This window comes from Vanacampus margaritifer, chromosome 1 (genome assembly GCF_051991255.1).
Source record: "Vanacampus margaritifer isolate UIUO_Vmar chromosome 1, RoL_Vmar_1.0, whole genome shotgun sequence".
In the NCBI taxonomy this organism is placed as follows: domain Eukaryota; kingdom Metazoa; phylum Chordata; class Actinopteri; order Syngnathiformes; family Syngnathidae; genus Vanacampus; species Vanacampus margaritifer.
Genome location: NC_135432.1, coordinates 13,900,213 through 13,910,820, shown reverse-complemented (window position 1 = coordinate 13,910,820; position 10,608 = coordinate 13,900,213). Strand labels below are relative to the sequence as shown.

Below are 10,608 nucleotides of genomic sequence, written 5' to 3'. Positions count from 1 at the left end.
TGACTTAAACGAATCGATGCTCGGTACTGTTTTTCTTTTTTTCAATACAAGCCATTGATCAGTGTGGCAGTGTTAAAACACATTAAGGAAACCATATTTAAAAACAAATGGTGCTCACTTAGAAAATATAACAATGCTCACTGGTTTATCCTGTGCGGGGAAAAAGTCCTACTACCACTGCAAATTACTGACTCTTCAGTAGTTAAACTTTGTTTGTTTTCTGCATGACTAGAACACCAGAAGGAGCTGCAATTAATGAATCATGATGCACAACTGTTTAATTCTATACATTCTATTTAATTATTAATACTATGGATGTAAGATAACAGTATGAATTTGAATACATAACATTTGAATTAATATCTGTCTTTTACATATGGGAAAAAAATTGCAACAGAGAGTTAAGGTCCAATTTTTTTCCTCCACTCACAGTCATGTATTCTTTATCCTCTGTAAGAACCTGAGAAGAGCCGTTATGATCCTGCAAAGACCTCTGTCTCCGATACTGAATCTGTGTCTTCTGCTCCCACGTGGCTAAGACCGGCAGCAGCACAATGGCCATTCAATTTTCCTCATTGAGCCATTTTCAAAGTAAGAATATAATATTTCGTCTGTGATTAAAGTGATAACTTCATCATTTTTTTATGAACAATTAATACCTAAAACAATTTTTTCCACTTTGCTTTCGACCGAAAATGACCAATCCTGGCTCAGTTTGCTGACCAAACCCTATTTGGACAATTATGCTTTAAAGCTAAAAAAATAATCTACACAACCAATCAACAATGAGAATATAGATGTTGTATCGTGTCGACATATGCACTGTCCAATCCGCAACGAGAATTGGAGGCTTTGTTTGCCAATAGCGAAGAGAGGGAGGCGGGTCTAGTGTTCTTCCCAAGCTTTTCGAGCTAGAAGCCAACAGACACCAATAGGAACATTTTATTTCGAAGTAGAATGGCAACGGCAGTTTGCGGTCTTCAGTCCATTGGCAGCAGCAGTAAACCGACCAAAACGCACCGAGAGCATCGAAAGAAAACCAGAGATTCCAAAAGGAGGCAGGCGGCTGTGTTGTTTCTCAGCAATATCTCACTCGACGGACGGCCTCAGTGTCGGTTGAACCCCGACAATGCTGCTCGAAAAGCTGCCGAGGAGCCGCCACTGTCCCCGCCGACGGAGAGCCAAGGGCCGGTATCTCAGGTGGTGGAGCCACCTCCGTCGGCCAGTAGCTCTTCGTCCAGTTTTCTGGGAGTCATCGGTCCTTCGGTCAGGTCCGCCGGGGCCAACGAGGTGTTTTTGGAGGGTGGCGGTGTAGCCGAAAGCCCGGACACCCCGCTGTCCCCCTTGACCGGCGCTCAACAGCCCTGCGTCTCCCGTGGTCGCTCAACCCCGGCAGTAAGCCCTCTGCCCGCCGGACAGTCTCAGGATTCACGACCCAGGTTGGTGCCTCGTCACAAGCCAGTAGCATTTCCTGATTGTGCGGCGAAAGCTAAGATTAATTCCTTTTGACACTTCTCCTGTCATGGATCTTCACAGCTGGTGCCGTCTTTTGGCCTTTTTGTCAGAGGTGGCAAAATGACTCAGTCAGTATTTTCATGTATCCTTCAAGTACAGATACTTCATGTAAACAATGACTGCTAAAAGTACAAGTATTGATTCCACTCCTGTACTATAGACAAACGGATGACGAAATGAAAAAATGCAGTCATCGGACCCTCCACATCCGTGTACTGCAAAGATTTTGAATATAAATGCTTATCATCAACTAAAAGGTCTGAAAATCCTAGGCTAAAGTCCTCAAAATCCTTCTTGAGTCAAGTTCTTGGTGTTTCTGGTGCTTGAAAACTTAAGTTAATGTGATAAGTGGCGCCCATTTTGTCTCATTTCCTAAAAAGCATGAACATATAATTTCAAAAGCCTCTAAAAACCTACACAACAAATGCGCAGTGGTTATTTTGCTGTGACCGGAAACTGGTGACCTAGCATTATTTTGCCGTGAAATTCAAATTCCAAATTATACACTGGTAAATGCATACTAGCTGATTTATTACTTCGCATCATGGGTTCAAATATCAGTACTTTTTTTTTTTTTTTTTTTTACTATGTTTACAATTTCTTGCAGTCAGTCGAGTGTTGTAAACAAGCCTCTTTATTACACGTGTTTATTGAATTGAACAGTTGAACAATTTCGATGGAACTTGTGACGAATCTGCAGACTGCAGACAAAATTATTGGACTGAAAACGGCCACAGTTGGAATGGACAGCTAGTTAATCTGGAAGCCAGTTGAACCGTAACACGGCAGTCTACACAAGACATCATGCTAAAATAACCTATTCACTGCCAACCTACTGTAATCTCAGTAAAGTAGGCCAACAATTCCGATTGACCAATCAGAACTGTTCACGGCAACATAACGCTAGCAGTAACGTTGTCAGTCACGGCAAAATAACCACTGCCTAACAAATAAATTCCCTTGAGCTCCCTCATAGACTCATCTTGTAACAACAGTTTTTTTTTCTCGCCAACAGACATATTTGTCAATTTGGGAGAGTGTGGAACTTGATTCATGTTTTTTGTTGTTTACATTCTTCCAGTTTATTGTAACAGCTGCTTTTAAGAGTGATGCAGGAAGTCGTCGGGACGGCTATTTTTCACTGTTCAAAAAACATTCACTCACAAACAACAGCACAAATCTCATTAATGTTGTTTATTTGATCTCTTATGCTATATTGTAATCGGTCAAATGTGGTGATTGATTTTAAAGCGGAAAAAATGCTGACATTTGCAGCCATCAACGGAGCAGTTTTCTGAGAAGCATCCAAATACTTCAGAATGTATACTTCTTCATGACTTCCCCCCCACTGCCTTCTGTTGATGTTCAACTCATGTGGATGATCTCACAGGTTGAGGAATGTCTCCGGTTCCCCTGGACCCAAGTTGCCAAAGAAGGTCCACTTCATCAAGAGCATGAGGCAGTACGACACCAGGGGATGCAGGTGAGGCGTGCACAGTTAGCGCCGCAAACCTTATATGCATCATCCCAACATTAATTTTCTTTTGGCATCCCCTTATCATCACCCACCGACATTGTTCTGATAAGCTGCTTATTCGAGTAAACGCTGCAAGGGAATATTAAGATGGATGTTGCTTGAGAGAACCGAGTCACAAGAGCTGAAAGTTCAGTGAGTGCACGTTGCACCCTGTTTCAACAGTAACTTAACCCCTTGCAGCTATGAGGCCGTCTCAAAATGACACGCCGCACAAGAGTGGGGCTTATAAATTATTCTGCAGCCATATTGGTCTGTTTGTTTGATTTTTGTCGCGCCATCTCCGTTTTTCACCTCGTATTCATATCGTGTTTATGCCTGTTGGCGTGTATTAAGAGGCTGGAAGGAGCAAGGCCATGTTGATGACCCTCAGGTCTGATGTTGTGCTTGTGTTGAAGGAAAGTTGCCAGGCAGGCTTTTCCACAATCATCAATGCTCTTTATGGAGTTGCTATTGTCGCATTTAAAGAGCCTTCCATTGGGTGGCATTGACGTGCAGTTTGAATGTCAAAATAAATGGTCAAATTGTTGATCTGAATTTAGGTTGTGGTGATTGTAGGGATGGGAACTCCCAAAATGGATTCATGCAGTGTTTCACCTCATTTATTTTGGCAGTAACCAAGGCACTTATTTTACCTTCATTTTATTTTACCACGGCACACAACCAAGCAAAATGACATAACGTAAGACTATGAAATGATTATCACAACTCGATATACTCACATACGCTATAAAAAATTCTATGCTCGCTGTGTGCAAATCTCAGGGTCATTGAACATTAAAATATAGCACCATGTAAATAAATAAAAAATAATAATAAAAATTCCATAATCTGTACACCTTGATTCAAAATAAATAAATAATAAATGTTTCCAGACAGGGCAGTAAAAATAAACAACTGAGATAATGGTGTTGCACAAGTGTTCACACCCTCTTAAAACTAGGGTGGGGCTGTGTTAAGCATTAACCTATCAGCCAAACCCAGCATACGCCTGCCACCTTTTAAAGTGCATCAGATAAACGGCTATATATATATATATATATATATATATATATATATATATTTGCTATCTTGTAAATATTTGGTCTTGTTTTTTTGTTTTTTTTTATACAGTGAAAACTGGTATTGGACCAGGGCTGTAAGGACTTTTTATATCTCCTGTACTGCAAAAAAAGAAAGAAGGACTGAAACCTGAACCTGTTTAGTTGAAAGCAGTCATTTTGTTGTATGGATGGCAAGAGGTGCACAGGCTAATTGGACCTTCTGTCATCTAGTAAAAGTTTAGAAGAGCATTTAAGTGTTCTACCAGTCACTATACATCACTGGCATAAATAGATGAACAGTGATACCTTGTAGTACATAAGAAAGTTTTGGACCAATGAAAATGGAAAATGGCCTGATATGATCCCTGACAGCAGACAAACGGGCTGTGGCACAGAATTGAGCTCTGCATTCCTTTTCTGCATCTAGCTAGATGGGTCTGAATTGCTTGCTATCTCTGCTGGCCTCCATTTCTTTAAAACGGCAACGACACAAATTCACAATATAAAAGAGTCAAAACGGAACCAGAAATTGACCGACACAATTCTTAATGATCAAAAGTCAATCTATTATGCCCTTTCCTAATTGATTGCAGTCAAGTTGATATTAACCAGATATTTAGACCTTTAGACGTGTATCTGCAGACTGACTCAACATGACAAAACGACACGGGCTGTAGCTCGTCGACTGATGCGCCCATCTGTTGTGTGCCTGTACTTGCTGTGCCCCGCAGGATCATGCTGATTTGTGCCAGGCGGTCGTTATACGCTGCTTTCTCAGTGCTGCCCTATGGAGAGATTGCTCAGCTCAGGTACACGCCAAGCACCCCCCTCCCCCCCCCCCCACACACACACACCCCGCCGCCATCTGCCCCCGCTGCCTGTTTTTTTTTCTTTTTCTGTTTGTCATTGTTCACGCTGAGGGAACGCACGCTGCACAGAATGCACGGGCGAAGAAATGACACACGTGATTTTCTGTGAACAGCGACACCAAGCTGGAGGCGCAGAGAAGGCGGTCCTCTTTGGTGGCGGCTGACCTGCTTCCTTCGCTGGAGGGCATGGAGCTGGGCGCGTGTGATAAAGTGAGTGTACGAGCATGCGGGCAGAGACAAGTGACAAGCTCTATTGGGTTAAGATCTGATGATGTACATTTAGAACAGATATAAAATTTGTGATTCATCGTGAGTTAACTAGTGAAGTCATACGATTAATTACAAAAAAATGTAATTGCCTGATGCCCCGAATTTTTCAATTTTAATATTTTATTCGTTTTTTTTAAAAGTAATTTAAATTATTTAAAAAAAATGTTTTAATAATCTTTTCTTTTTTTTTCTTAAAGAAAAGATTATTAAAAATTAGGGGCGTCAGGCGATTACATTTTTTAATCATAATTAATCGCTTGACATCACTAGTTAACTCACAATTAATCACAAATGTTATAACTGTTCTAAATGTACAATAAAAAAAAACTTCTAGGTTTTCATACTCTTGTCAACAAAAGTAGAAAAAAATGTTAAACTAATAGAAATAGTTCAAATAAATTTTTGACAGAAATATATCAATTTTAATGGCAGCGAATGAGTTAAATTAAAAAAAAAACAACTTGTAAACAGTCAATGAGTACATCATAAACGCAGCATAGAGGAAAACAAAGAGGATAAATACAAAATCTTCAAATGCTTCACTTCTTTTTTTCCCCCACTCACTCACCACACACACACATATACAAACATGGTCTCCCCGGTAGGCAAGCGAATCCACGCCGCCTTTTTTTTTTCCTTCTTTCTTCTTTTTAACTACTTGAGGTATGTGATTGAGAGTGACGTGTGTCGAGGACGACACACGCGACCGCGGAGCCGGTGAAATACGCAAATCTTCAATTTGGCCGGAGTTTTTAGAGACCTCCGTTTGTAAAGAAAAAAATCCCCGCGGACGTGTGAATGACAGGGCAAGCCGCAGAAAAATATCTCCCATTTGCAAAAAAACACGGCTACGTGTATACATGGCCTATCGAACTTGCCTATCCCTGACCTAACACATCCAGATTATGTAAATATCATGAAATAAAATATAGAATTTTGTACTTTCGTTTCATGATATACAACAAAAAGAGGAACCTTGCCGTTCTAATACTTTTGAAGGGGATTGTAGTTCATTTTCATTTTGTCATTTTGTCGTCAAGAAATCTGATTTCACTTGACAATCTTTCCCAATGTGCTCTCTCCTCCTTCCTGCTCAGACAATTTCATACGCTCAGTTCCTTTATCCAACCAACGCCTTGGTGAGACAGAGAAGCGGCGGCGCACCAGAAAACGGCACAGCTCAGACCCCGCCCACTCGTTTCCGTGGCAACGGGCCGAGGACCTGCCCCCCTACTCGCCTTAATAGCACTGTGGCACAAGAAGCATGTATGGACACCGAGCACTTGCATCACACGATGAGAACTGATGCAAGTCCTGCATCAAATATCATATATTCTAAATTTCAATTTTCGTTACTGCCGTATTTAACATCTTTGTTGAGTTGCCAAGTGAATCTCTGTGAAGGAAAATCCATCATATATTGGTTGGGTGGAAAGTAACTAGGCCTTAGAAGACGAAGCCACACACATTATCTTCACTTTGACTTCAGATACGGAAGAGGTGGCCGAGTACGACCCCAGCCTGCTCAGCGACCCTCAGTGGCCCTGCGGGAGACACAAGCGGGTTCTCATATTTGCATCTCACGTGGTGAGTGTTGTTGACGGTCGTCACTTCAAAGTGTTCTTGCTTTAGCGACTGAAAATGACATTTGCTCAAGTAACGACCAATCACGGCTCGGCTGTTTTCTGAAGCTCAGCCGTGATTGGTCTTTACCTGAACCCCGAGCAGCTGTGATGTCATTTTCACTCGACAGCAAGTGGCGAAATGGCCGCCCCCCTGAGATGGATGCAAATGGGTGGATTTTGCTGCTTGATTCATATTCTACAAATGCAACATTAGCTCATTCTCTGCCATTGACGGCTATAAACGTCAAAAATTCATTTGAACTATTTCTATTTGTTTAATTTTTTTTTCAACTTTTGTTGAAAATCTAGATTTTTTTTTAATTGTACATTTAGTTTTGTACATAAAATTTGTGATTAATCACGAGTTAACTAGTGAAGTCATGGGATTAATTACGATTAAAAACTTTAATCGCCTGACGCCTCGAATTTTTAATAATATTTTCTTTCTTTAAAAAAAAACCCAATTCATTCACTGCCGTTGACGGCTATAAACGTCAAAAATTCATTTGAACTATTTCTCTTAGTTTAACTTTTTTTTTTCTTCACTTTCGTTAACAAGAGTATAAAAACCTAGAATTTTTTATTGTACATTTAGAACATATAGAATTTGTGATTAATCGTGAGTGAAGTCATGTCATTAATTACAATTAAATAAATTTGATCGCCTCTTGCCCCCAATTTTTAATATATATTTTTTTAATGAATTTATGGCAGTGAATGAGTTAATCAGAATGCTGCGTTTAGAAAGCATATTGTTATTATTATTATTATTGTTATTACTACTACGTTGGAAACATTTCTGACCCCGCAGACGACGGTTATCGAGTACGTCAAACCGTCCGACCTGAAGAAGGACATGAACGAGATTTTTAAGGAGAAGTTCCCTCACATCCTGCTCACCCTCAGCAAGATCCGAAGGTACAAACGCGTCTTCAAATCTTACCAGCTTCTCAATCTTATGAAGTTGTGCTACCAACATAGCAGCCTTAGCTAACGTTGACTTATTCACAGTAATGCCAACTCCGTATTTGCTAGTGCTGTACTATTTATGCCGTCCATTTATTCTATTTGTGTTTCAACACATCAAAATCTTGCCATCAATGTTAACTCATTGACGGCTATTGACGTAAAAAAATTATTAGAACAATTTCTTTTAGTTTAAATTTTTTTCCACTTTTGTTAACAAGAGTATGGAAACCTAGATTTTTTTATTTATTGTACATTTAGAACATATCTCAAATTTATGATTAATCGTGAGGTAACTATTGAAGTCATGCGATTAATTAATATTAAACATTTTAAATAAAAAAAAAAAAATTTAATCGTAATCAATTGCATGACTTCATGAAATAACTCACGATTAATCACAAATTTTATATCTGTTCTAAATGTACAATAAAAACATTCTAGGTTTTCACACTCTTGTTAACAAAAGTGAAAAAAAAAGTTAAACTAATCGAGATAGTTCAAAATGAATATTTGAAGTCTATACCGTTAATGGCAGTGAATGAGTTAGAGGGAGAAAAAAAAAGTCCCACTTTTCTGCCAAATCAGCCTGAAGAGGGAGATGCGGGCCGTGAGCGAGGAGTGCAACCTCCAGCCGGTCACCACGGCGATGGCCTTTGTTTACTTTGAGAAGCTGGTGCTGCAGGGACGCCTCAACAAGCCCAACAGGAAGCTGGTGGCGGCCGCGTGCGTGCTGCTGGCTGCCAAGATCAGCAGTGACCTCAGGAAGCCCGAGGTCAAGCAGCTCATTGACGTGAGGACACTGCATCATCATCATCATCATGATCATCATCATCATCATCATCATCATCATTCTAGTTAACCAAGCAGCCAATCACATTTACCCCGACAGAAACTGGAGGAGCGTTTCCGCATCAACAGACGGGAGTTGGTTCCTCTGGAGTTCCCCGTGCTGGTTGCCTTGGAGATGGGCCTCTACCTGCCCGACAGCAAGGTCATGCCGCATTACCGCCGCCTGGTGAAGCAGGGCTAGTTGGTCGAGCTGGCTCCATGTTCCAGATGTGCTCGTCTGCTTTCTTGGGAAACTGTGATGTTAGTCATGGAAAGCCCTTTCAGTGTTTATTCCTTGATGTAGTACACAAGTACTACTAAGATTATAAAATAAATGCTCAAATGGCTTTTCTATATTTGTGGATTTTGCACCATGATGACCTAAATAGCATTTTTTTTATTTTTCCTAAACATGCCTTTTAAACCCACTGTGACACTGATGCAGTTTGAAGCTTTTGACTAGACATTGAACTGTAGATTGTGGCACGTGACAATTGTGTGTCATTCTTTAATGTATTTCATGGCAGCTCTGTGTAATGTGTTTACTGTAATGTGTGTGCGTGTTGTGCACAAGGCCCCCCCAGTGTGCATCACTGGCACATGTTTGATTTCTCAGGAATTTTGCTTTGTGACATCTTTAACTGTTGTCAAAGTAAATAAATGTGTGTGTGTGTGTGTGTGTGTATTCAGCGCTCCATCAGAGGCAGCAGTGTGTGTTGTTCGATGTAGATGTGCAAACATTTAAGTGCCTGCAAATCCAGTGGCAATGAATTTGTTAACTGTCATGCTGTAAAAATGATGTTTCAGTCCAAAGAAATGTTTGTGTTGTGAAACCTCTAAAAATGTCTACTGCTAAAAATGTTCCTGAATGTTGGTGGAAAATTGGTCAAATAAACGTTTTGTATTGTGTGAACGATTAAAATATATTTAAATTCAGTTATTTTTAGGTGTTTTATTGTAAACAGGGATGTGATTTTTCCGCTAATTCGCGGAATTCCGCTTTTTTTATCTCCCCAATTTTTTTTTTTTTTTAGTAGTTCATTGTGTATGCACATGACTCCGACAGATAACATCTTCTGCTATAACAAAGACATTTGTGGTATGCTCTAATATGAGTTACTTTTCATTTGGTCATGATACAATTATTTGTTCATGAAATTTGAACTCTTCAACATTATTTATGTGTTAATTTAGTAATCACATTAGTTAGATATGATGATAATCTCAGTGATAGTTTTTAAAAGCAAAGGCAGTCCAATGTTTTTGAATGTGACTGATTTTGAGTTGACTAAAACTGCCATTTTATATGGGATAGTTCAATATACATTGAAAATTTATGCTGTTGTTTTGTCTATTTCTTTGTCATGTGAGTGCATTGAAAGTACTTAAAAACACGGAAAACCCATGAGCTCCCAGACCCCCGGCTAAATTTTCAGATAATTTCACTTTGGTCAAATCACATCCCTGTTGTAAAGAATTCATAGTCCAAATCAATGAAAGGTTATTTTATACTCAGATCCCTCAAACTACATTGATTTAGCATATTGGCGTTTTGTTAGCGATGTTTGAAAATGTTTTTGCTGTTTTGCAACAGTGGCCACGTGGAAGTAATCACTGAAATAAAAATGCCATAATTTGAACTTCATCCAATCAGTTGGTGTAATGTTATGAAATAAACAGCTAATAAAACGAGATAAACGGATGAAATTATTTCAAACCATTGGACATTCTTTTTTTTAATTAAACAAAATTGTCATTTTTGGTCTTAAGTTAAATGGGAGTCAAGACACACCTGCCACCATTTGAAGTGCCTCTAATACAGTGCTTCAGTTTTTTTTTTTTTTTTTACGTTACTTTTAAAATGCTACGCATACGTGTAAACAATTTAGTACTGACATTATGCTGCTTCGTGTGGTATCAAAATTATAGTAAATACCACATGTCAACTAGAAAAT

The 10,608-nt window shown here is 39.4% G+C and overlaps 1 protein-coding gene across 2 annotated transcripts; it reads left to right on the top strand.

Annotated features, from left to right (window-relative positions):
- Positions 1-889: 889 nt before the first annotated feature.
- cables2a (Cdk5 and Abl enzyme substrate 2a) lies at positions 890-10,298 on the top strand. Of its 2 annotated transcripts, XM_077546465.1 has the most exons (9): positions 890-1,439; positions 2,906-2,998; positions 4,824-4,901; positions 5,075-5,171; positions 6,329-6,497; positions 6,721-6,818; positions 7,668-7,774; positions 8,411-8,615; positions 8,715-10,298. In XM_077546465.1, the coding sequence occupies exons 1-9, from the start codon at positions 958-960 to the stop codon at positions 8,853-8,855; spliced, it is 1,470 nt and encodes a 489-aa protein (XP_077402591.1). In that variant the 5' UTR covers positions 890-957; the 3' UTR covers positions 8,856-10,298. The 2 variants fall into 2 exon arrangements, with proteins under 2 accessions (XP_077402591.1, XP_077402599.1); XM_077546473.1 differs by lacking the exon at positions 4,824-4,901.
- The last annotated feature ends 310 nt before the right edge of the window (positions 10,299-10,608 follow it).

Coding starts and splice junctions, on each gene's coding strand:
- cables2a (XM_077546465.1), top strand. CDS start 958: ATGGCAACGGCAGTTTGCGGTCTTCAGTCCATTGGCAGCAGCAGTAAA. Junction 5,172..6,328: donor AGCTGGGCGCGTGTGATAAA/GTGAGTGTACGA, acceptor CTTCCTGCTCAG/ACAATTTCATACGCTCAGTT. Junction 8,616..8,714: donor AGGTCAAGCAGCTCATTGAC/GTGAGGACACTG, acceptor TTACCCCGACAG/AAACTGGAGGAGCGTTTCCG.